The 27,720-nt window shown below is 34.0% G+C and overlaps 1 protein-coding gene across 2 annotated transcripts in view; it reads left to right on the forward strand.

Annotated features, from left to right (window-relative positions):
* ASCC3 (activating signal cointegrator 1 complex subunit 3) overlaps positions 1-27,720 on the forward strand; it is a 277,788-nt gene that overhangs the window by 107,229 nt on the left and 142,839 nt on the right. For both annotated transcript variants that reach the window (XM_035321897.1, XM_035321898.1), the window contains exons 12-13: positions 10,069-10,245; positions 14,334-14,405. In XM_035321897.1, coding sequence (XP_035177788.1) covers positions 10,069-10,245; positions 14,334-14,405 — 249 coding nt within the window. The remainder of the gene's footprint in view (positions 1-10,068; positions 10,246-14,333; positions 14,406-27,720) is intronic.

Consider the following 27,720-nt stretch of genomic DNA (forward strand, 5'->3'; position numbering starts at 1 on the left):
AGGAACTAAGCGTGGGATTTTCAGCCCATCTCTGGAGATGTCCTTCTGACTTCCGGTGATTTTATATAAAATATTAAGCTCCTCTCCAGAATGTAGTTCTAGAATGTATTTTTTGTTGGTAACTGTAGAAATATCATGCTTATTCAATACCCTTGCAAACAGAAGGTAAGAATAAGGAGGTAAGCTCTGAAATAAATAAATACATTGACCACATCAATCTAAGATATCCTTATGTCAATTACACTGCTGCAGTAATTGCCAAAATCAATTACCTGATTTGTGTACTGGTCTAAAGCATCAGAGCTATTGACTATTTTCTTCATAGTTTGTAGTGGAGGAATTCAGAAAGTGATTAAACTAGTTATTCAAAGAAAAATCCATTATAGATTATTAGTCACTAGATCAGAACTGGTGGCTATAATAGCTGTGGGGCTATGCTAGCAGGTGTTATTGTCGTTTTCTCTGTTTCTTTACTGTTAATAGAACATCCCTTTTTTGGTTACTGTGGGAGACAATGTACTGGAGTAGTTGGATTTTTGGTCTGACCTGGAACAGTCATCCTCTTACATAACTTCTAGGATAGAACTGTGATAAATTCCTTTGAATACTACTTGAGTCTTTTTAATAAATCACTAATAGCTATTCTAAAAATGCTGTCTACCTATATTTTCATCTGGATTATACTTCCCCTAGATTGTATACGAGACAATGTTACGATTTCTATGTGTGTTAGGATCTATATTGCATGTACTGTTATATTTTGCACTGCTTGTTATCCTGTCTTACAAGACAATAAAATATATCTTTTGTTTTCATATGGAGTATGCAAAGGTTGTTTTTCTTAGATTGTGGATAATAGAAAAATAGGCCGTGTTTTGTTGTGGCTTTTTTTGCAGTCTTTTTAAGAATCAGGCCTAATGTGATCCTAATGTGATCCTCTGGCATAACTGTGCCAGGAAATAATGCTTTGAGATATGTATTCATATGCAAACATAGCCTTACAAATACATTCTTAAAACAGGAACATCCTGATGCATTAGCAGGTCTGTCCTAATTTGCACCTCAAAATTTTCAAATTATGACGGTACTTTCTTCCAGATGAACACTGAGTCACACCACTTACTGTAAGAGTTTAGTATGTTCTTTTTAACTTATGGCATTATTTTTAGAATCAGCTTTTTAAAAAACCTGGAAGGACTATATATATTGGAAGTTCTGGCAGTCTTACAGCACAGTGAACAGCATATTCGTGCATGTTTGCACTTTTCAGATTTTCGAAAATGTTTTTGTAAGTGATTTAAATTGACTTTGCAAAACATTTTGGTGGGAAAATTGCTTTGAGCTCTGTTACATATTGCAGGTATAACATCAAACAACTTCTTTGAATCCAATTTATAGCTTTGATGTTTAAAGTTTTAGTGTGGAGCATAATACAGATGTAAAAATGAAATGCTTAAACTTTTTAATCAAAATTTCCACAGTTCTAAGCTTATTAGTTTGAAAGAAAAAATGAACTGCATGTCACTCAGTTCTTTTGTCATAATTATTCGGAGATGTTGGTAACTTCTTTGCTGCTTTTGAGACAAAAAAGCATACCTGAATATGTGAGTTTTGATACCTTCTCTCAAATCCGAAGCATAAATTAAATAAAGGAAAATCTGTAGTGGAAGACTTCCCAGATTTTGGGGAACCAAAGCTCATGTCTTAGACACACAAATATTGCTCTCAGTCTTACATTTCAGTTTCAATGTATTTATATCTTTGTATAAGATCAACCAAGTGTCTAGATGAATAGTAGGTGTGCAGCTGTGTTCCTGATGATGTTTCCTAAACTAGTTGTATGGATTAGGTGTGCTGCAATGACATGGCATCTTATATCTTTTAAAATGGAATATGCACTTCCTTTAAACATATTCAATTTGAATTGAACTTAACTGACACTATTTAATTATGGAACTCATTTATTTATGAGTCAGTAGTATTGGAAATAAAAAATTTCAGGCTGGTCAGAGGAATATTTTAGCATATTTCTCACCATCAAGGTAAATGCAAAAAATAAATTCCTTAAATATTTTCTCATGCAATTTTCTCATTCAAATATGAAATTGATGAATATCCAAAACAATATGCAGGATAACATCTCACTCAAACAGAAAATCATGCTTTCTCTTTGCTACTTTCTTTTTAATGCATGTTATAACACAGTAAAAGTATAGAAAAAAATAACAATAAGCAAACATTACAATCCTGCAACTTCATTAATCTGCTTCTATGTCTAACAATAAAAATAGTCAGCATAGCTATACTTAGATGTTTGAAAATGTTATTTTCAACAATATCACAATTTAGAATGCAATAGTCATTTGAGACAGATAGAATAGATTACGTTTATGATTTTAATCTTGACCCAAATATTGCTAAATTAATGTATTTTCCTTTATTTTGTGTGATTTTTGTGGGGGTGGGGGGGGGGGGGAGGGGGTATTATTATTGTTTTGTTTTGTTTTTGTTTTTTACTGCAAATTGGCCAGTATTTTAAGGTGGTAGTCAGTCCTCAAGATGACACAAAAGTCTTTGTGCCTTTAATATAGATATACATATATGTATTTCACTAGAATGAGAAGTAAATGCTATCACCAGTTCATATTTTTCTGAAGATAAGTTTTAAGCGAGTAGTTAAAAATGGATAAAAATATAAAGTTTTCATAAATTCTTCTCCTAATCCTTCCCAACCTTTGTGTCCTTAAAGAGCATAGTTTTTCTTCTAGACTTAGTTTTCAGTTATCTCATCATCTGAATTGCCACAAACTACACACAGTCTCCTTGGATATAGTGGTGCTTTTATGGCCTCTGGAAGATCAAGTGCAAGTTCCCACTGAGCCTAAGAATTTTTTGCTGACAGGAGAAGCCTTACATTTCATTCCACATTTAGAATGTGAATGGTTCGATCTAGCACTTTTCTACCTGTTCTTCACAACTTTGTCACACTGCCTGCTTCCCTTCTTTCTCCATCCCTAATTATCATTCTTTTGCTTCTCCTTCCCCCTGGCAGTTCTCATATTACCTTTCTGAGCTTTCCTTCCTAATAATGTTCTTTCCTCATGATGCCTTATTTAACAAATTTTCCCTATGAACTGTCATACAATTTTCCTGTTCTGGATGCATTTTCAGTGTCTCTAGTTCTTTATTATCTCTTCTACCTCTTTTTTTCCCTCCTCTTGTTTCCCTCTTGTGCCTCCTGACAATGAGAAGCAAACAAATTCAGAGGTTTCCCACGCAAAGCCAAATGCTGGATACTTGGGACTTCTCGTGTTCTTGGAATCCCATACTTGATTAAGAAAATTTGAGTTGCTTTTTTTGTTTATTCTAAAAGGCTGATAGCTAATGATCTAAGAACAGCTGATGAGGTCAGAGGAGGGAAGGTTCTTTTGTCTCCATATCTTGTCTCTAGCAGTAGCTGGCTGTAATTCATTCAAGTGTTTTTGGAGACTAGAATGCATCGATAAATAATGGCATTGGCATTTGTTTGGTTATTCACATTTCATCTTGAGTGACTGCTTTATTCTTTTGTCACCTTGATGTTCCTTCTGTTTGCCAATCAAGTTTCTCAGGATCTCCTTACCAAAACCTTGTACTATAATGTTTTGTTCTCCACTTAGAGTATTGTGGGGCTTTGTTCACCGAACTTTCTTACCTTTGCAGCTGCTTTTAGAACATGTCAACTAACTTGGATATAGAACTTCTGTTAGTTTTGGTTGTAGCACATACAGAGGTTGAGCATCTCCTTCCTGCTATTCAGTTCTGTCCTTTAAGAATTACGTGTACTTTATTTGCTGACACATCATCTTCAGAGCTTGTATTCAGATGCTGGTTCATTAAGTTCTCAGACAGATACTTTAGTAGTTGCTGCAGGATTCACTTGTTGCTATAAGAGTGTTTCTGGAAAATAGTTTCTTATTTAACGGCTGAGGTGTGTTTTAGAATGAGCTAAATTAAGAGAAATTTAATTTGAATGGGATTGACTACCTAAGTAGTCAGACAAGTAGTCAGTAGATACAGTAGTCAGACAAGGCTGACACATGTATCCACTATATTAATTCTACCAATCACCTCTTCTTATTCTTGTCACCAGTTATTTGTTTATTTACTGCATATCATGGATAAAATTATTGAGTAAAGTTGGGCATAGAAAGCAATTACATGCATCCCTTTTTAATTACTGTTTTTCAATAAGTTCTTTAAAAACCATCAGTTTGTCAGATTGTCATAAAATTAATGCCTTACATAATTCTAGATGTGTATTGTTATCTTTTCTGGCAGCTTTGTAGCTGTGTAAGACTGACTTTTAAAAAACTATATTTTTTAAAAAAATCTCCGTTTTCTTGGAAATTGTTAGTGATCAGATATTTGAAGGTGGTCAGGCAGTCATTCTGCACAATGCTTTTTATGATTGATAGTTGAACATTTTTCCATTTTCCTGGTATATCTGTGGAGTTTAAAAGGCAATCATGATTGTCACGCTCTTTGATAATACAATAAAGCAGTTAAACTGATTTGTAGAAGATTTCATATTTCTTTTTTGTTTCTCTTTGGGGAAAAAAAAACAGTAAGTAGTATATGAAAAGGCATTTTGTCATTCAAGAAAAACTGACATGGCACTGTGCAGGGCATAGAAATCTCTTAATAAGTATATTCAAAGTGTAATTTCTTCAGGCAAAGTATTGCATACTTAATATTTAGCCAAGGTAAAATAATATGGCTTATAATAGTGCTTTCTGCATGGTTACATTTTTTCAGTACCTCTAGATTTTTAAATATGTTCTGAGTGGAGAACTGAGATCACAGTATTCTCAGGGTTCACGGGAAGCAGAGTAAAACTCATTTATAAAATTACTTAACTAGATGGTTGCCTAGTAACATGTATTCTATGTGGAGTTGTAGATAACATCCTATGTAGAATCTTCAAAGCAGTATTAGTAGTTGCTTTTTTACTATGCACTTTTGATTTTGTAATTTAATCATTTTTATGTTACTGCTTTTTCCATTTTTTAGTTTTCCTAAGATGAGGAAATTGCTACCTGTGTGGACTGATTGACTACTTCTTAATGCTTTCATTAAGCAGTGAACAAAAAAACAGTAAAAAAAAAATAAATAAACAAAACCCCCAAAAATAAATATTAAACATTCTGACAAACTTTCTTGTTAGGCATTTTGAAGTATCTTTAATTATGTTCAAAATTTCCTTTTTTTTTTTTTTTTTTTTTTTTTTTTTTTGGATAATGTGAAAATCATAGATCTTGCAAGGGGCTGAGTCTTGCACGTGTCTTAGTGGATATCTTACTAACTAATGTGTATCCCATACCCAGTACTTCATTCTTACCAGAGTCAGGCAGGATACCCAGGAACCTAAGTCATGAATCAATCTTCTTGCACATCTAGACTTAACACTAAGAAATGCTTGTGTCTGGTTTTCTGTACATCTTATCTTTAGCGGAGAGACATCCACTAAAGGGCATACAGACTGACTGTTGGAGTGTGTTGAAGTGATTCTGGGTCATGAAAATATCAGATTAATTTCTAACCAGAGTACAGTTGCGCAAAGATGAGAATATGTAAACTTGTCTGCTTCACTTAGTTCTGTTCTCAAGCTGAACAATCAGGGATATGCTTTCCAGCTTGATTTGTAATTGATTCTGTGAATGTGATATTTTAATACATGGAAATGGGAAGATTGCTGAGATCACAAGTTCAGGAAAAAATTTAGAAGTCAGATAGGAGTATCTCTATGCATACGCTGCATGCTCTCAAGTGGTGGCTGTAATGTAATGAGATGATGTGCAAATCTACTAGGAAAATGAACCTGCTGTGATCAATCTACAGTCCAGACAAGCACTTCCCATACTTAATCCTTTATCATTTACAGTGTAAACTCAAATGAGTGTGGAAATGGGTACCAGATAGCTATCTTCTGTTTATTTTTTCTGTATACATGGAATTTCATGGTGTGATAATAGCATTTTGCAAATGCGTATGGTGAACATGCTGTCAATTCTCCACATGCCACCATGAATGCTTCTGAATTAGATATACTAATTAGATGTGTCAATTAAATGTAGTTATGGCAATTTTATTTCTTCCTTTAAGTGTAATATCAAATCAATAAAATACAGTAAAGCTTTCAAAGAATGTGATGTGTAAACACTCTGACGGTTCTGTTTTCCAAAGAAAGCCTTGTAAATTCTAATTGTTGCTCACACTTTTTTTCTAAGATAATTAAGCATGTGTAATGACTAAAACATTTGAAATTTTGTGCCAGTTGTGAAGAAAATTCACTTAGCTGAACACCACCAGACAGTGATAGGGAATGTAAACAGAAAACTTCATCATCCAAAATATGTTTTCAGTAATTTTTATTGCAGTTTCAGGAAACCACTATCTTACATATTAGGAATGCTCTGAGCTTCTAGGACCAAATAAGTGATCTGGCACATGAAAAACACTAATGTTTGAATGGACTATATTTACAAAGTGTCCTCTTGCACTTTGTATATGCACACACAAGATAAAAAAAAAAAAAAAAAACAAAACAAAACAAAACATTTTGATACTTGCTTTTACAGGAGAAGTCTGAAAAGTAGCTGGAAAATGTATGCACAGAGCTCTAAAAGCCATTATCAAAAATAAAATCTTTGTAGTGCTTGGATAGATGAATAAGATAAGTAATTGCGACTCACTCATAGTCACATAGTAAAATGTAAAAAATAAACAATATGTGGTAGTTGCAGATTCAGGTAATTTTGTTTTTCTGCTTCCAAGTTTAGCACAGTTTTGGTCACTGCTGTTTGTATATTGCCATATATAATTAACATAATAAAGAAAACTCAGTCTGTGTATGCACATGAGGATATACAGACACAGAGTTCTAGTTTATAGTTTGTATATCATGAGCATGATATAGTTGGGAGAAATGTTATGATACATTATTACTTTTAGGATAAGCATACCTTGTTTCTCTTCTGAAGAAGATGGTGAAAAAAATGATTATCTGGATGGCCTTCAAAGTTAAAGAAATTGATGGAATGATTTCAGGGACTTTTATTGCACTTTGGAGCACTGAGTTATAGTCTTGCTTTTAATGAATCATCTGTGATTATTTTCTGTATCTCTTTGGAGCCTAACAGTGCTACTTCAACTTGAGAGTTATATAAGAAATACTTGAGGATGGGAATTTCATACAGAAGTTTGGCATTAATGAGGCTAGATTTTTATTTTTTGAGCAAAATGTCCTTTTAGAGTTTTGTAGAGTTAGTATGTTTAAACGCTGACAATGCAGGCTGGCAATTCTGAGACAGTTTGAAAACTCTTTATGTTTTCTTACCCTTTAACCACTGCTTCTTTCACCTGTTTTAAATAAGAAGTCTCACTTTTTCTCAGGCATATGTGGCAGTGGTTATCTTTAATATAGTAGTTAATAGTGACCTCTTTTAATAATTACAGACATAAACTTACCTAACCCTGAAAAAAAAAACCTTACAGACTTTACCAAATACAGTGAAATAAACAATGATCGTATGATTGTTTATCAGGCTCCTACATTACTTTATTTACATTATACAGTATTGGAAATAAAAAACTCAAAGTTTCTTAATGAGGATACTGAGAAATTGCTGCAAATACAAATCTTATATCTTAGTGGGTAATTTAGAGGGGAAAAGCACCAAATTTCATTTTGAATATTTTTCTTTACAGTTTGAATTAACTTATTAATATTCTTTAGAGTAACATTTTGTTAGTTTTCATATCTGAATAGAGCAAAATACGTTATTACCCGATTCAAATGTTGTTTCTGTTTTGAAACAAAACTGAACAGTTAATTGGTGTAAAAATTCATAAGTCCATGGTTATTATGCAGAGTTCTTGTTAATTGTTTAAATACTGGAAATAATTTCCTACCTTCCGATGGAACTGAGCACATTTTTCAGGCTCGTAGAAGATTTGAAATATATTAAATTTAGCAAAATCAAATAACATTTTGTAGATTGGAGTTTAGTTACACTTTCAGATTGAGGTACTTGATTATCAGGTGATAGTGAACAAAGTATTGGATAATTAAATATATCAGTGGTTATTGTATTTACAGATTCAGATTCAAAAAAACTGCATAGGCATTAAGAAAATTAGACATTTGTATGAGGTGTCCATGTCCAGACACTGCCAGGGGTTGGGGCTGCAGGGTTCTTCTGTGGCGAGAGGCGAGGGCTGCCCTGTGCAGTTCCAGCCATTTCCAGTGGTGCCACCACAAGGCATGGCTGGGCCCTACAGCCAAAATGGTGGCGCTTTGGGGTTAAAAAAAAAAAAGAAAAAAAAAGAAAAACAGCTCCTAGCAGAGAGGAGTGAGGGAAAAAAAGTATGAGAAGCAAACCTGTGAGACCCAAGATCATAGAGATATCCCTGTAGTCCATTGGGAGGCCAGGCTGGAGCATACAGAAAACCAAAAAGAACAAAAGCCCACGCTCCAAAACTGTATGATTGAGGAGGGGTCTTAGGTCATCAGGAAATCCAGCCATAAAAATATATTCTAGTAATGATTCTTTGTTAATGAACAAAGAATCAGCTTTGCTTACCAGCTTCCTTGAAGGCTGGCTACAGATGTTAAGACTTGTGAAAATGAAATCTCTTGTGTCTGTCATCTCAGAATTTAAGTTTAAGACTTTGTTTTTGTTGTACATGAACGGTCCTCTGCAAAGCTGCACTTTTGTGGAAGTGAAGAAGTGTTGGTCAGTGAGCAGGTTTTCTGTGGTGTTTAGTTGGTTGCGTCAACTGTCTGAACCTCCAGATTTTTACTATGTGATATGTCCATTATCAGCAACGCAGTGATTTGCTTTGGTTATTATCTGTGGAGTTGGAGGGTTAGGGTGGGGATGATTTCCTTTGGCTTTTGGTTTATGATTTTTGTGCACTTACTATTCCCCAGGTCTGTATTATGGTAGCATTTGTTTTATCTTCCTTAAGAAATTTGTCTATATACTTTTTAATCATCTTTTTTTGAAAACAACTACTTCTTCTGTTTAAATTGCAACATGGGACTTCTTTTCATTTTAACTTGCATATCTTAGTCATTCAAAACCTGTATCTAAGTTTCACAGTATTTTGAACAGGACTTAGCTGGGTAGAAGACAGCAACCGTACTCATAAGATGAGACATTCGTATATTTGCAACAAGTTGAGAACCTTGTTTGTGGCTGCAGTTATACTATGTAAAAAAAAGTCTTTCGATGAAAATTTCTGTACGTCTAAATAATTGCACTAGTAAGTAAGCTGTGAGCCAGCCTACACAGCTCTTAATATTCCAGCAAGAAATGGGAAAATTCCTGCATTCTTTCCTCATTCAAATGTTTTAATTGCTTTCTTCTTTTTGAAAATGATCTGGAAATATATGCAATATGCAAGCTTTTATATGAAATAGAGTACTTCTATGTATAAAAAAAAACATTTCTGTTATAAAATGGGAAAGCATGTAATACAAACATAGGAAAAAAAAAAAAAAAAAGAATGCTAGAAAAAATGTCTGTTAGTGTTCTTGGTATCTTCAGTTCATTGCCTAAGAGAGTTGTGGAAATATCTAAGCAATAGCCAAGATTGAGGAATGACACAAATTACATAGTTTTTTTTTTTTTTTTTTTTTTTTTTTTTATTTCAGAAGTGTGTGAATTCAACTAAGAAAGAAACGATGCCAAATTATCTGTCCTAGTTTTGGCTGTAAATTGTACAATCCCTTCTTAACAAGCCAGAGTTACTATTCTTGTTCCTTCGTGTCAGTTAATGAATACTAACTTTTTGCAGGGTAAAAGATGAATAAGCAAGATTCAATAGAATTGTAGAGCGCTCTAGTTTCTTCAATACAGGATAATCACTTGCTCATATCTATTGATCACCTTTTTTTATATAATATTAAATGCTTCTTTCATGTTATTATTGAGTAAGGGATGTTTTGAAACTCTTACTGTGCTTGATTTCTTCTATTATATATTTACAGGTTTTTTGTTTGTTTTTGTTTGTTTTTTATAGGTTGAGTCTACACAAAGTATGATTAGGATTTTGGGTCTTTCAGCTACATTACCCAATTATCTTGATGTTGCTACATTTCTACATGTCAATCCCTACATTGGACTGTTCTACTTTGATGGCCGTTTCCGACCTGTACCACTGGGACAAACCTTTATAGGAATTAAGACGACTAATAAGGTAAAGAATCAGGAAAGGCAAAGAAAGGATTGCTATTTGTTTTAATCATGCTTCACCTATGAATGTGTATGGGGTACTGTTTTGTTTGTTTGTTTGTTTTTGTTTTTTTGTTTTTATTATTATTATTATTATTATTATTATTATTATTTTATGCTACAGCTGTTTTATGAAGCATATTCTGTATAAAGATACAGTGAGAAATGCTTAAAGAACCCTGTTTCCTCAGTTTGCAGTCCCTGTAAATAGGCCTTATTGTGGCTGGATACAATGGTATCTAGTTTTGCAATGCCTCCACTTTACCAATAATTTTGCTTTACTGGGGAAAAATCATTACCCTCAACTGCAATCACTGTAGGACCTGATTATTCTGCCTTTCTCATTTCAGTTTTCCATTTGGCTAGAAACTTTGCCAGTAGGGATGCCTGTGGAATAATCACTGGAATGTTATATGAAAAATACTCATTTATGAAATATGGATATGAGACATGCATTAATTTAGCACTAGTGGGTTATAAGTTATTGATGAAAACCTTAGTGTCCTAAGCCATTGCCTATCACATATGCATGTTTGATAGAAAACACATTACAGTAGTCCCTAAATTAGCTTATTTATTCTTTGTGTTCTTGTTCATTTGGGGAAGCATTGAGGCCATACAGGTATATTATTCTTGTTAAAATCATAGGTCAATGAAGTGCAGTTCCACTTGACACTTCAAATTATAATATTTCTTTAAATACGGGCATTAATACAAACACATTTCCATAAACTGCTTTTGCAAAGATTTCCTATGCATCTCAGTAGCCAATAAATAAAGCACAAATAACTTAGAGATGTATAATATTTTATAGCTCAGCTTTTTAGGAAATCTTATTCTGCTCTGATTTCAACTTAATAGAAATCAAGACATTTTTGATCAAAAGTTAATTGCATAGATTAATCAATTATAGTATTTTCTTCTTTTCTAGGTTATTTTTCTATTTTTCTATTTTTTTCTATTTTTTTTCTAGATTATTTAACTAGTACATTCCATCTGAGATGCAGGAAATAAACTTTAGTTACAACCATAGGGAGCCATTTCAAGTGTATACACACAAGACTAGTTTACCGTATGTTGCTTACCACAATTTGCATATTTTAACCTTCATTAATTATACTATGTGCCTTCACTATTATTTGCTGTTGCTTTTCTTTGATCTTTTCCTAATACTAGATTTGTCTATTGTGTTTATTTCTACTGTAGCCTGGTAAGAAAAAAGGAAAGACTCCATTTAATCATATTCACTTTAGAATGCATCCCTGATTTAAAAATCAGAGTACTACACAAATTCTCTTATGCCATTTAACATGATTAAAAAACAATGTTTTCTTAAAACAAGACAAACACAATAATTTTATTGTTGTTTATTAATGTTTCCTAATATTATTATTAGGAAATAATCATTATTATTAATATTAGGAGGTAGTAGTTATTCTGAAATGTGAATACACAGCAGACAAAGAAGACTGTTTTAGTATGCCACAAGCCAGGAGTTTATCCTTTTACTTCTCAGAAGAATGCCATTCTGGATTTCACAGAGTAAAATACATTTTGCAATGAATTTAATACATGTTGTAGCAAATGAAAAGTAGAATTATTAAACCTCTTTTACAAAGGATTCTGTTCAGGATAATATTAATACTGAAACTGCCAAATGATGTCTAATATCAATATCCTTCTAGTCTACCTGAAAGGAAAGCAGTGTAATCAAAAATCAAGAATCAAAAATCCTTGTAGAGCATCAACAGATGCAATCAATACTATGTCTGTATCCACACTGGTGAGGAGCAAGGAGACAGAAATTTGTTAGTTCCTTGGAGTAGATGCTTTAGATTTCTAACATTTTTGTCCAAAGATTTCTAACATTTTTGTCCAAAAAACCTCTCCAAAAATTTGAAGCAAATGAATGATTTGCCAATTCATATGCAAACTGCAGGCAAGCCTTCTTCAACAATCAGTAGCAGCATCCTATAAACCATAGCCATTTAGCTATTTCAGATGGACACAGCACATTTTCTCAGGCTTTTAGCATATGGGAATTTTGATACATTTCCAAAATGCTTCTGATCCCACTATGAACAATTGGTGCTGAAGTTAGGCGTACTTACCCTTTTTAGATCTGGATTCTACTAAAAAGGCTGGTAGAAGCCTGGTAGTATAATAGGGCACCTGCTTCACTCAAGTTGAGGCAAAAGCTTCCAAATCTCTCTGAGCTGCTGCTGGCATCTAGACTGCTTCTCTATGGTAGTGCAGGCTTCTGGAAGAGGCCCAATCAACCTTGCAAAGCTCAGTGGAGGGCAGTGCATGCTTTAGACGCTAGCATTTCTCACTGTGGTTCTGCTAAAGATACTTAGGCTAGTACCTAAGTATCTCTTCTTCAGGAAATGAATTAGGATGTCTGTGAAAGCTCAGCTAAAATTAATTTTAGTGACATGGCATTTCAGTGTTACATAGCAATTGTCCAAAAATGTGTGGAATAAATGGGATTGCTCTATATTTTTCTCTAGAATATGTATAACATTATGGCTATTTATGATGTGCGTTCATGCATATTTTAGTTGTGTTCTTAATTGAGGTTTATAATGATGCTGTCTGCCTCTTGCTGGGTTAGATATGCACAGCACATGTTGTATAACTTTTGGTTTACTTATTAGGCATAGACATTAGCCAGGAAATAGTTGAAACTGACAGCATATGGAACCAAGAGTAAAATTTGGCTTCTTCATTTGAAGATCTATTAATGTCATATATATGGATCATCTACTCAGTTTAATTTGATTTTAAAAGTTTTTTTTTTTTTTTTTTTTTTTTTTCCTAATGGAAGATAAATAATCTGGCTATATAGCTGTTATTTTTCTTTATACATGTTAGTTTTCCTCTCTATGTATGAATGCAAAGTATATGTAAAAATGTTTGTACATGTATATATATATATGTCCATATGTGTTTATGCACTGCCTATTTACACTTAATAATTTTCAAATAAATATTTGAAAAATAATTAATTGAAGTGCTAACGTCTGATTTTCAGAGCAATTAAACTGGGTATTTGTCTCTGGCACACATGGCCATCTTTCTCACATTTTTACTATTATTCTTGTATGAATAATGAATGTTCTCTCCTTCCCATTAAAGCAATTAAAGCTATGTTTTACAACTTTAAGATATTCTAGATAACACCAAGAAGTGCTAAATTTCCATTTTTCTAGTTCTTACATATTTTTTTCTTATAAAATATTTGTGTCAAAAAAAAAAACACACAACAGCTATATTTTTCTTCTTTCCACCCCTTAATGCAAAAATGAAGGATGGAGTTCTGATCTGTTCTGATTTTGAACTTCATTTATTTATTCTGATTTGGAACAACCTTAAGTATATGCATGCCATTTATGTTATGATACATTAAAAAAATTGAAAGAAATATATTTGGAGTAGATTGAAGAATACCTTTCTATTCAGTTTTAAACTGAACTCTATTTTGGAACCTTTCTGAAGCATTTTGATTTATCCATAATTGGAAATCCTATACATGCTAATCCCACTGTTTCCTAGATGTGACCCAACTATGAAGAATGTTATTTTTCTGACAAAAAAAAAATGAGAATCAGTAACTGCTTGGATGTGTACATCTGCAATGTATAAGCTACATTCATATAATATAAGATGATTGTACTATAATAATTATTTGATGTTTGGTAAGATGATCTATTAAATGGATTACTTCATCACTATCCAGTAGAGGTATGATTCCTTATATATGGAACAGATAAATTAAAGAACAGAACTGGATTACCTCTCTTTGGTCATTAAAAAAATTAACAGTCACTTAATAAACTTTATATCCACTGCCCTTTTTTGTGCTTTGTCTACTTATTTTGATGATCTATTTGTGAATTAATAAAATATTGTTAGTAATAGGGATCAGTATGTTATAAATTTAATTGCATAAACATATTTTTAATGGATCACTATTACTTGTTTGACATGTAGTAGAAAATATGTAGAAAAATAGAAATGATTTTAATATAAGGTATGATGTTTACTTTTCAGGTGCAGCAGCTAAATCATATGGATGAAGTGTGTTACGAAAATGTGCTGAAGCAAATAATGGCTGGACACCAGGTATTTTTTTGTTGTTGTTGTTTGGTTTGTGTTCAGAACAAACAAAGAAATTGGTTTTGATCATTATAAAGTTGTTTTTAAAGTGTTTTTTTTGAGGTATGTCATTTCAAGGGTCTTCTTTAACCTCAAAAACACTTTATAGAATCAGCATGCAAGAAAACCTAAAGAGGCTAAGGAATGTTCATTTGTACCAAAGGAGAACATTTCTAGTATATATCCCTTTAACTAATTAATATTTATGTCTCGAGTTTAAAATGACAAAGGTTGGTACTTAGAGGCCTTAGACTTAGGTACATTTAATGATTAAAAACAGCAAACAACAACAACCAAAAAACAGCATCTAGTTTTTATTCTCACCCTTTCCCATATCTCACCAATTCTAGCTAGAGATCCTGTTGGAGATAAGGGGTGAGAATTGTGCAGTATTCAAGACAGGTGCACAAGAGCTCAGCATCTCTCATTTGAGATGTCCTAGGTATTGTGTCTTGCTTTTGTTATTAAAGGAAGTAATCCTTAATTTTGCTCTACAGTAGAGGATTCTGCAGTGAATTTTCAAATCTGACATTCCCCTCCACTGAGATGGTGGGCTTAACACCTTTGCATGAATAGTTTATCATTCTGTTGTTGTGCTCCTAGATATCCCTCACATGATGTCTTCCTTTTGTTAGTTTTTTGCAAATATAGCAATGTGAGAGGCAGTAGTTGTGACAGGTATGGCACCTGTTCAGAGCAGGAACAAAACTAAGTAATCTATATATAACGGAAGGAAATTCACACACAGTAATGCTAAGAACCGTGTATTTTCCCTGTTTCACAGAAAATTCAGATTATGATGTTATTTTAAAAGTTGAACAGTTGGTTTATGACTTGGAGAAAATAAAATTCTTCAGCAACAAATAACTCTTCCTGCTCCCTCTGGTTCAATACCACTTACCTTCTCTTGTTAATATCAGCTACTGGTGATATATTCAAAAAACTTTTCATGCAGTCATGAAGATTGCATATGGAAAACTGATATTTGCCAGAGTGAAGATTTTTAACTACATTTGTTGGCAGTACCAAGGGAACTTGAGTTTGTTATTTCTGCATTGTCAGTTATGCTCATATTTTACCATATTTCGTAAACTTAGGTAGCTTTAGTTGCTTGTATTTCACTTTTTGTTATGATTTTGTGTATTTTCACTTGCTGTAGATGAAGCTACAAGTAGCAGATTCTTTAAGTCAATATGTCTAAACAATTAACATTTCTTGGAATACAGGGAGGAAGATGCATGCTGTTCCAGAATATTTATTGCACCTTTCTTCCCCTCTCTTTTCTTCACGCTGAGGGAGAAAAACATCTAAAAATATATCTAATAATACTTTAAAAAAAAAAAAAAAGACTCAAGTGCAATAATTTGTATAGTTCTTGGAGATGTTGTTTTGTAGTTTGCATAGCTTTCCTTGAGAACAGTTTTAGTTCCTGTACAGTTGAATGCACAAGTGTTTTAAGGCATGTGCTGCAGCTGAAAGATGTAGTATGAAGAACATTAGCCTCCATAATGTTACAGTTTCACTAGCTGAGACAATTGCTGATCTCGGTTTCTGAAAATTATGTTCCAAGCCAACAACCAAATAAGCAGTGTATTTTCAGACAAGGCAGAAGTGTCATTTCCCTTGCTATATACAAGTGTGCTTGATTTCAGAATGCTTTGGTTGATTTGATTCAATTGATTGTAAATGTTAAGCACTTTCATTGCTTGAAAATGTTTGTTCTGGGTACGATGTATATGTTGACTATCACTAGCTTGTGGTAAATATGCTGATTAAAGTGACAAAGATAACGTAGATTGCTAGCAGTGAAAATTCAGTATGAATATTGTTCTTTGATGATCATTCAGTGTAAGAATTTATCTAAATGCTGAATATATATGCAAGCTGAATTCAGTAAAAAAATACATAAATCAATATGGCATTTCAAAAAGTTACGGCAATGAGTTCAATGATATTTTAAAGCAATTGTATCAAGCACAGGTGTATATATCAAGAAGGAGCAGCATTTCAGATGTTACAGAACTCTTAAATATACATTTATGTAACTTAGTTTTTTATATTTCCTTTTTTTCAAATTATTGAAAACATGTTTGTCTTCATATTTATGAAACAGACGTTCATATCCTGAAAAGATGATATATAAAACACTGCTATACAGTCTTTGACAATGCAGAACTAAGCATATCAGCTCATTGTATAATACAATTAATTATAGTTTGTAATATTTAATCAGGTAGTAAAAGTGAGGGATTTTACTTAATGAGTGTGCTCTGATAAGTGATCTGTCTAATCATTATACAAACTGCAGATGTTAAAAAAAAAGGGGGGGGGGGGGGCAGATATATCTGCACTGAAATGCCTTCCCCATAATGGAGGATGAATTCTATGCTAGGAAGGTTTTCCTTTAGTGTGTTTCCATAATTTTGAGAATAGCATTTGATATTCTAGTTATCACCTTCTGATTTTTTTGTTTTAGAAATCCATTGCCTTGTGTAGAGGTTTACTGTAGTCTGATACTGTCCTGCTCTGTAACCTTTCATAGCTTTTTTAAGTTTTCCTTTAAACTTGTGTTTATTTTCATTCTGTGTATGTATACAGTTTGTTTGTTTGCTTTCTAACAAAGTTGTGGCTGTTTCTAAATAGAAAGATCATAGGATCATAGAATGGTTTGGGTTGGAAGGGACCTTAAAGCTCATCCAGTTTCAACACCCCTGATTTTGGCAGGGACACCTCCCACTTGCCCAGGCTGTCCAAAGCTCCGTCCAGCCTGGCTTCAACACTTTGAGGGGGCATCCACAGCTTCTCTGGGCAACCTGTTCCAGTGTCTCACTACCCCGAGTGAATAATTTCTTCCTTATATCTAATCTAAACTTACCCTATTTTAGTTTAAAACCATTATTTGTCCTATCACTCCACTCCCTGAAAAAGAGTCCCTCCACAGCTTTCCTCTAGGCCCCCTTTAAGTACTGGAAGGCTGCTATAAGGCCTCCCTAAGTCCAGAGTGCAAGCAAAATTCTGTGGTGAAGAGGTCCTTGCACAAGATTTGGGGAGGAGGAAAGATGAAAACTCACAGAGGTCACTTCCAACCTCGGCCATTGTTGATTCTGTCAAAATGGTGGTGTTTCCAGAAAAGGCAACAGCAGCATCATTCATTCCTGACACAGTTATGCAGCTGTTACTTTATGGTCTATATGGCCTCCCCAAAGTCTTCTGCAACATAACCAGCCCCAATTCTCTCAGCCTGTCTCCACAGGAGAGGTGCTCCAGCCCTTTGATCATCCTCGTGACCCTCCTCGGACAAGTCCATGTCCTTGTGATGGGGGCCTCAGAGCTGAACACAGTGTTCCAGGTGGGGTCTCATAAGAGCAGATTAGAAGGGGAGAGTCACCTCTCACCCCACTGGCCACACTTGTTTTGATACAGCCCAGAATACAGTTGGTTTTCTGGGCTGCAAGCGCACGGTGCTGCCTCATGTTGAAATTCTTTTCAACCAACATCCCAGGTCCTTCTCCTCAGGCCTGCCCTCAATCCATTCTCTGCCCAGCGTGTATTTGTGCTTGGAATTGCCCCAGCCCAGATGCCGGACCTTGTACTTGGCTTTGTTGAATTTCATGAGGTTCACATCCTCTCCCCAAGTACTTCAGAAAAAAAATTCTACAGCAGTTGTGTATCTGAACAGAATTCAGGAAATGTTTGAAATTTTCTAACTTTTGAGGCAGTAATACATGACAGGCACTGATTTCATCAGCAGTGCTCCGGAGAACCAAAAGCTACATATTCTGTCTTTATGCAAGAAAGAAATACCAGAATCAGAGAAAAATATATTCCCTTTTCTAAAGGTCCATGAGTTAATGTACACTCTCCTGTGGCCATCAAACTTTCACAATGTTGTCTTTTTTAAGATTCTTTATTAGAGTCTTTTGAATGAGTTACTAAATTAAACCCAACAGTTGTTTGTTTACCTACTGTTCTATTAACTCATTTTGAAAGAATTCTACCATGCTAAAAAGGAGTAATTTAGTCTTATGGAAGTCATGCTGATGCACCACTGTCCTATTATAGGTTATAGTGTGATGTTTGATGAAAGTTATATGTTCATGTGTTTTAATAGATGTACGTGTGTTTTCATTTTTTAAGACTAAGGCTGGTAGGAGGTAGTTGCATTCTACAGACATGTGTTTTGACAGATGGAGAGAAGCTTTTTATGTTGATTTTTCAACAGTCATACTCTGCAAGACTTCAAGCTCTTTCTGGCTACTGGGAAATTAAGAGTTGGTGATTCAGCCTTTAATTTTGATCCATCTGCTCAAACTAATGAGATATCTCATTTGTAGGCTTCACTTTGAATTACCAAATGCAACTGAAGCTGTAACATTTGTCTTATAGCACAACTTTCCTCTTGCTTAACTTGAGGAAAGCTCTAATGATAAATGGCTTGCCCTACTGAGTTTTCTGGGGTTTTTGTTATAGAAACTCTTTATGGTGACTGGAGAATTAAGATCGGAAAATGTCCCAAAGGTTTCCTGGTGCTTTTAAGTCAGTGTGCTCTTTTTGTAGGATTACTAACGATGTAGGTCTTCATTATGAGGTTCCTCTGTCATATCCTACCTCTTAAGACTATGTTAAGTGAGAGAGGATTTTTCTCAGTGTCCTTCTGTGCTTGGTATTAGCTGGTGAATATTTGTTTTCATGTCATACTTCAAATTTACTATGTTCTTATACTGCCTGCAAGTATGTTAGAGTCTGTTGGATTGGTTTGCACTTTTGGAGTTTCTACCTTTTAATAAACCAAAGACTCTTTAAACAAAGACAGGGGGAAAAAATATTAAAATTACACACTTTATCAGAGAATGTGACCCTATACTCAGTTACAGGTAGAGTATTTTTGCCAGCATTTGTCTTCCGGAATACTGTTCTCTCAAAGACTGTGTCATCAAAAATTATCATTCCCTCAAAATGATTATAGCTGTCTCTTGTCAGACAGTCTCCTGGAGTGAATCACAGGCATTAGCAGCAGTAGTTCAGCCACAGAGCTGAAAAGGCTTCTTAACATTTTACAGCCCTGTAAGAAAGACATCTAGTGCCAAAGTGTTCTGGGGAGTGGGTAGCACCTTGTTGAGGCAGCCTGCAGAGAACCTCACAAGATCAGCAAAGACAATGACTGAATACCGTACGCATCAACATCATTTTTATAATAAATTGAAACATTGCGTTGTTAGCCAGTTTCAGACAATGCATACCCTACTCTTCTTATCTTCACATTGTATGAGGTAGAAAAAACCCTTGACTTGTTATTTGAGGAATAACACAGTGTTTTTAGGAGTTGTGACATTTTTTAAACATTATTTTTAAGTTTTGTTTTTTATTTAACCCTCAGAAATAAATACATGATATGTAAATTTCAACCACACTAGATTCCTTTCTCCAAAATAAATTAAACTGTTGCACTTCCCAAGGTTCGTTTTTCTGAAGTTAGTATCTGAGGGAAAACTCTCTTCTTGACTCTGACTGTCTCTGTTGTTACATAGGCTCACTTCCAGCGTATCTTCTGCTGTTACTGACCTTTTGCTTTCTTATCCCACTGTCTTGGTTACTGAGAAAAAAAGATGATCATATGTTCCTCTCATTGTCCCCATCACCTCTTAACTAATTCTGCTGTTATTAATTGATCAAAACCTTACTGTTCTTTTTTCTGTTCTTTTTACTTTTGTGAAATGAAGAGCCTCTAAAAACCTGAAAATACATAGGATATCTTTGGATTTTGTTTTTCATTCTTACATTAAGTTTTAGAAAGGGTGTTGCTGAAATTCTTTGAGAAATTTCCGAGAAAGTGCTTCCTCAAACTGCACTTGTAAACCTCTCATGCTTTTGCCATGTTCCCCAGACTACTCATCTTGTCCGTTGCTGCAAACTGTTCTTCTTTTTTTTTTTTTTTCTTATAGCTAATTCTCTTTGATACTACTTAAACCTTCAAAAGAAGTCCTGTGTTCTTTGCTCTTGTTGTTTGAGCAGGTCTCTCGTATTTACTCTCTGCACCTTGCTTTCCTCTCAGTGTCCCTCTTTCCTACCCACATTCCCCCAACCTTCAGTACTCTGCTACTCTGTATTCAGCCTTAGATAACTAAGTTTCAGTTATCCTGGTTCCTTACCTAATGCACTTTGCTAATTTGCCCTTTTGATTGCCGATTATAGTTTTCAATTTGGAGTGCCTTTGGCATTCCCTCATCTACTGTAACTTTTTATCCTCTTTAAGAAAACAAGTGTCTCATTTTCCACTGCTTTTGATAATTTTCTATGCAACTCTCAGATGATAGATTATCTGTTTTAACTTATTTTCCAGTAGTTCTGGTACTTAGTGAAACTCTATGAAAGTTCCTTTTCTTACTGGACTTGATATTTTTGATTCACATCAAAAACTGGCTGTTCAGAGGAAGTTTGGAAAACTTTCTGTATTTCTCACTGATCTTGCTGTCTGTGCATGTGTTGAGACTCAAGCTGACAGTACTTAAGTACATGTGCTTACAGGAGATGGTTTCCATATGTAAGGAAGAACTTTTTCTGTTGGCCAAAGATGCCCAGGTTGTCTGTTGCAAAGAATATGGATTTTTGCAATGGTAAATAGCTATCAAAAGCCTCACTACAACATCCAAAAGTGTATGCAGTTTTCTGCAGTTTGTATGTAGTTTTTCTACATATTTATGCAATAACTCTAGTTAACTGAAGTGTCAGCAGGCCATAGGAACTGTAAAGCAGTAGAGATATGAACTTAGAATTAGCATGCTGGAAGTTAACTGAGACTGAAAGTGTGGAGGAAAAATACAAGAAAAGGAAAACAAGGAACAGCTATAGACAGAACCATCATTTCTTGATGCTGGAAGTGGTGATCTTCATGCTGCCCATTTTCTGCTTGTTTCAATTCACTTTTCTTAACAGTCTTTTGAAGAAAAGTGTTTTTTCAAGTATATACTTGTTAGTGCCTGAGCTTCTGCTCTTCTGCTTTGAATTAGTTTCTTAGTTGTAGCTGGTTTCTTCTGTCTCATTTAGCATTTTACAGTTACCATTTTTTACAATATTGCCACAACTGTAACTGATATACCTAAGACATCTGTATCTTTTGTCTTTTAAAATTAGATGTGGATTGCTTTTTTTTTTTTTTTAATGTGCAGAATGCTGCCATGATGCTTGTTGAATTCTTAATTAATATATGGTTAGTATGCAGTTTTGGTAGAGATCAGATTTGGTGTATTAATTCGAACGTATGTGCTTAATTAAAATGTTCTGTACCACTGTTCTGCCTTTAGTTCATTAGAAACAATATTGAGATAATATACATTTTTTAATATCAGAATAACTTCTAATTATCATCTTACACAGATTATTAATATTCTTTCAAATCAATATTGTTGATGTCACAACTCAGAAGAAGATTATACTTGAATTTATATAGTCAAAACTGTTTCCATGCTATATAGCACATAAAAGATTCACTGTCTGTAATTGTTCTCTATTTACAATAATTAACTTGAATTTTGCAGTACTAAGAACTGTCATCTTGTTTTCCTTAAAAAGCTGTCTTAAGCCAAAAAAGAAAGTCTGAGTATTTATTTTAAATCTATTGTATTAAATTGTCAGAAGTAAATTTGACAGGTATTAATTTCATCTGTAAAAATGATGGATTAAATTTCTTTATTATCAGTTTTCCAGATGTTATTTGGTTGCAGAAGCCATGTGAAGATAAAAGTTTAATAAGCTTAGTTACTGCATTTGTTGACATTGCTTTTATAGCTGTGTCCTAAGATAAGATTTAATAAAACAGTATTTTTTTCAGAGGTCTCTCGGGAACTTGCTATCTTGAGAATTAAGCTTGTCCTAGTCTTCTTCCGGGGTTGAATAGTGTGTATAGCACACTTTGGACAAATAATTCTGAAAAATTACTGGATTAATTAAACTTTATTATCTATCCAAGGTTGGGGGGCGGGGTGGGGGGGGAGGTTGTGTTCCATTTAATAGCCTAAAAGATGTATTCAAGTCCATTTGTATTTTTGTAGCTCTATATCTATACAGATTGCTTCTATTTTCCAGGTACATCTTATTTGCATATGTATGTACAAATATTGTTTATATGTGCACACATACATAAGTTTAAAGTTGTCAGACAAGATAGGTTAATTATGGTTAATCTCTTTAGATGTTATTTCCGTGTCAGCTACCTTGAATACTTTAGATACCTTTCTGCAGAACTTCTCACGTACAAAATCACAGACTAAATAATCTAGTGATGGTGTGCTATTTTTATGTTCTGTGTCTTCATCATTTCTTTATGCACTTCCATGATAACTGTCTTTTGCAGTTTTAGGGATATAATCGTTAATGTAATTATATGTCTGAATAAATAAAACTTCATATCTTACTTTAATTAAGAATACTGTATTGCTGTGCTAACTATGTAGATGATACCCTTCAAAAAACTGTATGTACCAGATGTTTCATGCCATGTTGTTAAATGAGACATTCATATTATTTTCCATTATATTTTCTGGTCACATCTCTTTGGCTTTAAACTTTTAATACCTTGTCAGCTGCCTATATGGACAGATGAAAAATTGCTAGAAGTAGATTCTGTAACAAGTTATGCACGATATCCCCTTATTCTTCAATTAGATAGTCTTCTGAATGTTTGTGTGCTACATTTCTACGCCTTATAATTTTTGCATATATGTCTCTGTTTTCATAGTAACTTCTCTGTAGGTGTCTACTCAGGTGTTCACAATTTATGTAGACCAAAAGCACAATTATTTCCCTACCAATAATTATGAGTTCGCAGGATGTTTGATATATGTCTATATCTTGCACAGCTATGCAATAATGACTATGTTTGTAATACATCTGTTTAAGTTTGCAGTTACCCCTATTTAGAATTTCTGTTCTTCTGATATTAATGCGTGTACACTGAATCATTAAATAACATATCAAATTTAATTCCAAATAATTAACTTAGTCTGAAGGAAATAAATAATAATAAATCTTATTACTCTGTAATAGGCCATTTGAGTGAGCTTGCCTTTTGTGGGTGATTTGAAAATTGAGTTACAGGTGTATAGTATGCATACTATTTATATTTATATATTTATATATATATTTATATTATTAAATACTATAATAATATTATATATTATAAATACATTTATTTATATAACACATCTAATAGATGTGTTCATCCACTTACAGATGTGGTAAAGGCAGCTACATCACTCTTGTAACCTAATGTTGTAAGTTTTACTAGCTCTAAGTTAAAAGCTTTTTTTCAAATCCCATAGTGATTTCATTAGTGTTTTCTTTTGAACTATATGGTGATATAGATATAGAAAATAAGGTATTTTGGAGGAATCTGTGAGGATGAGAAATAAAAATTCTTTATTAAGATGGTAAGATGCATCAGGAAATTCCTTTCAACTTGTATTCACTTTCAGGATAGGAGATTTCTCACATATGTAGTTCTTTGGTATTGATAACTTCCTTGTGGTTACTGAAGAGATGATTCCAGAATATATTACATTCATATACTATCATATATTTAATCATGAGCTATTTATAATTTTCTTATTTGGGAGATGACATCTTGAGAGGGTCTAAGTGTATAAAGTATGGGTTTATGAGGCGCTTCTTATTGTTTTAGGACAACTTACTTTTGTTTGCAAAGTACTGGATGATTGAAATTATTCGTAACTTTAGTAAGCTTCATATTAAAAACATTGTTTATATTTGAAGTTGTTTATTTACTTCTCTGTTAATTTAGAAAACTTGTTGATAACAGTAGGGGGAAAGCTTCTGGGTAACAATGCATGTTTTTAAAGCAGTACTGGTAAGAAATAAGCTAGAAAATCCGACCGTCTGCCTGTTCCGTTCTTTGTTTCTCAGATTTATTTTATGTTATGGGATCTTACAAAAACAGAAGATTGACATTTTAATTTTCTTACATTTTTTTTTTTTCGTAAGTAAGAAGTATGAGAATAGATTTTAGTATCCTATATGTTCCTTTCATGAGCATAATTTGCATATTACTGCTGGCTTCTGGGCTATTCTTGTACCTAAGAAGAGTATATATTTAAGTAAATACAGTTTTGGAAAGATAAGAGAAAAACTTTACAACTCTTATTGTAGAGTACTATTCATGATTTATCTATGATTTGTCAAAAATTTAATTTATGATAACCAATAAAAATGTGTTATATGAAGTCAGAATAGTTAAATGTCAGGCCAGGACAAAAGGAAATGCTTGAAACAAATTCTTGCATGATCTTGTTTTGCTAAAAAAAGATGCAGTGAAAAGCTGCTTATAATTTTGAATAACAATTGTCATTCAAGTCCATTGGCATCTGTAAGAATGCAATTGTTAGCTGCCTAATGACATATATTTGCATAGTAATAGACTAGCTATACTTGCTTAATTTTCTATACAAGAATAGATATTGCTATTTCTATTTCTATCCTGTCAATTAAAATTCAGAATAATTTCTACTACCTATAGGAGTCAGTAACATATTGTTTGTTTGTCTTAGTGAATAATTTGCCTTCTACATCAACTTTCATTCATTTTGCTCTGCATTTTGTAAGGATAAGTCTTCACACTGTTTTGCAGAAATAAGACATAATAAATTTTTGAAAGATCTTTTTCTGTTTTAGACATTTCCAGTCTTAGTATATTAAGGCAATGAATGTTATCTTCTTTCACCCTCTTCTCCGTTTAATTGCCTCAGAGTGTTTTTAATTGTGCTTTTGTTTTGTTTGGGGGAATAATCAATTACTATATAAATCTAATAAAGTTAAAATAAATTACCCTGCAATACATGGAAATAAACTTAATTCAAACTAGATATTAACTTACCTACAATTTAAATGTATTTGGCTAAAGCTACAAATTGAAGATAAGATCCCATTGTCTTGTTCTGAAAAGGATGCCTGCTAATATCCAGAATCCGTAGTTAAGCATTGATTCCGTAACTATGCATTTATTTTATAGGCTGTTTAATGCAGTTCAAAATATAATAAAACACTATCATAAACACAAGTGTTTACAATTGTTAGAGTAATTTATTCTAATAGTATTTTAAAACTTTCTAATATAAATTAAATCAGACAAACCAATCAGCATACGTTAGTGAAAAATGTCTTAGTGTTGAATAGCTCTAAAGGAGGAATCATGAAGTTTCTTTGAGCAAATACTTTTTATGCAGAAGCATCCTTCCATGCATACACACTGGTTGTTCTTCAGTGTAAAGGTTTTATATTACCATACTCACTCATTTTAATGCTAGAGGCTTAATGTAAAACTTATGGGTCCAGAACTGTTTCATCCATAGCTTTGAATGGAAGTGACACCAATCTCCTAAGCCTTTCATTTTCATAATGTGGCAGAAAACAGATGTCATGCTTTACATCAGCGCAGCTCAATGCCTCTCTGAATTGCCTGTTCAATTCTACATGCAGCATATTGAACAAAATTAGGAGAAATTAGGGGTCTGCATCCAGTTGCTGAGCTTAGATCTTATTGAGATCACAGAGCTCACACAGCTGAGTGCTGCAGTGGGTGGAAACAGGCTCTTTGAGAAGGTCAGGCTAGGATGGCAAGGAGTTTGCCTGTACGTGAAAGCACAGCAGGGATACCTGGAGCTCTGCCTAGGGATGATGAGCCAGCTCAGAGCTTATGTGTAGACAAATGTTGTTGGGAGAGCATGCTCAGGACCTATTGATCAGTAAAAAGAAGTAGCTAAGGCCTTCTACAGACAATTAGAAAAAGCCCCATGTCCACAGTCAGTGGTCTTTGTGTGGAATTTTACCCTGATACCTGCTAGAGGGATAATACAGCAGGGCAAAAGCAATCCAAGAAGTTTCCGGAGTGTATTGATGACAACTTCTAGCACAGGTTATTGAGTAGTTGAGTGTTAACACTCTGTTAGACCTTGTACTGGAGAACAACAAAAAAAGTAGACACTTTGGCTGCAGTGACCATGTTGGCATTCAGGATTCTGATGTAGGCAACAAAACAAAAAGCTGAATAACAACCCTGGGCTTTAGGGAAGCAGACTTTGGCCTCCTCAGGGGTCTGCCTGGAAAAATCCTATAGGAGATGAGTTCTGGAGACAAAGGTCCAGGTGAGCTGGTTGATTTTCAGGGATCATATCTGCCAAGATCAAGATTGAGCCATCCCAGCAGCATATGGGAAATCTAGTAAAGGTGGTGTAAGGCCAGCATGGATGATTAAGGAACTTCTTAAAAAATAAAAATAAAAAAAAGAAAGGTCAAATAATAAAAGGAAGCACACAGGGAGGGAACAGGAGACCCATGAGGAATTTAAAGACACTGAGTAAGCAGGAATAGGATTAAGAAAGCCAAATCCCACTCAGAGGTGAATCTGGCAAGGGATGTAAAGAGCAGCAGGAAGGACTTCCATAAGTACTGCAGCAGCAGAAGGAAGAGTAGGGAAGATGATGGCTGTCTGCTGAACATGAGGCAGGGAACCTGGTGACAGAGGATATAGAAAAGGCTGCTGAATGCCTCTTCACCTTGGTCTTTGCTGTTAAGATTTGCCTTCAGGAATGCTAGGTCCCTGAAACAAATGGGAAAGACTGGAGCAAAGACTTCCCTTTCACTCACCATTACATACGTCTATGGAACCTGATGGCATACACGAACAGATACTGAAGGAGCTGACCAGTGTAATTACAGACAACTTACGGTGATCTCTGAAAGACCAAGGTGATTAGGGGGAGGTTCTTGAGAGCTGAAAGACAGCAAATGTCATGCCTATCTTCAAAAAGAACAAAGAAGGAGGATCTGGGGAACTGTGGGCTGGTGATTCTTGAATCTGTTGAAAAGTGATGGTGAAAATAATCCTGAAAACCATTTCCAAGCGTGTGAAGGACAAGAAGGTGGGCGGAAATAGTCAGCGTGGATTTATGTAGGGAAAATGTAACAAATGAAAATTAAGAATAAGAAAAATGTTGAAGTATTTCAGAATGTGTATGATAGTAGGAACTTCTTATTTGATAGATTTAAAATGTATGAGGCTATACAAAAGGAGGGCAGATAGGAAGCAAATGGAGAAAGTAGTTCCAATATAATGTCTTTACCTTAGCTTTTAGCATAAAATTGCAAGAGCAATAACAAAAATGAGATTGAATTGTATGACGTAATATTCATTCAATATCCAATGTAATTTCATCTTAAGTGAAAAATAAATTTCCACATTAAAATAAATACAAATAATGAAGTAATAGGCATA

Source organism: Oxyura jamaicensis, chromosome 3 (genome assembly GCF_011077185.1).
Source record: "Oxyura jamaicensis isolate SHBP4307 breed ruddy duck chromosome 3, BPBGC_Ojam_1.0, whole genome shotgun sequence".
In the NCBI taxonomy this organism is placed as follows: domain Eukaryota; kingdom Metazoa; phylum Chordata; class Aves; order Anseriformes; family Anatidae; genus Oxyura; species Oxyura jamaicensis.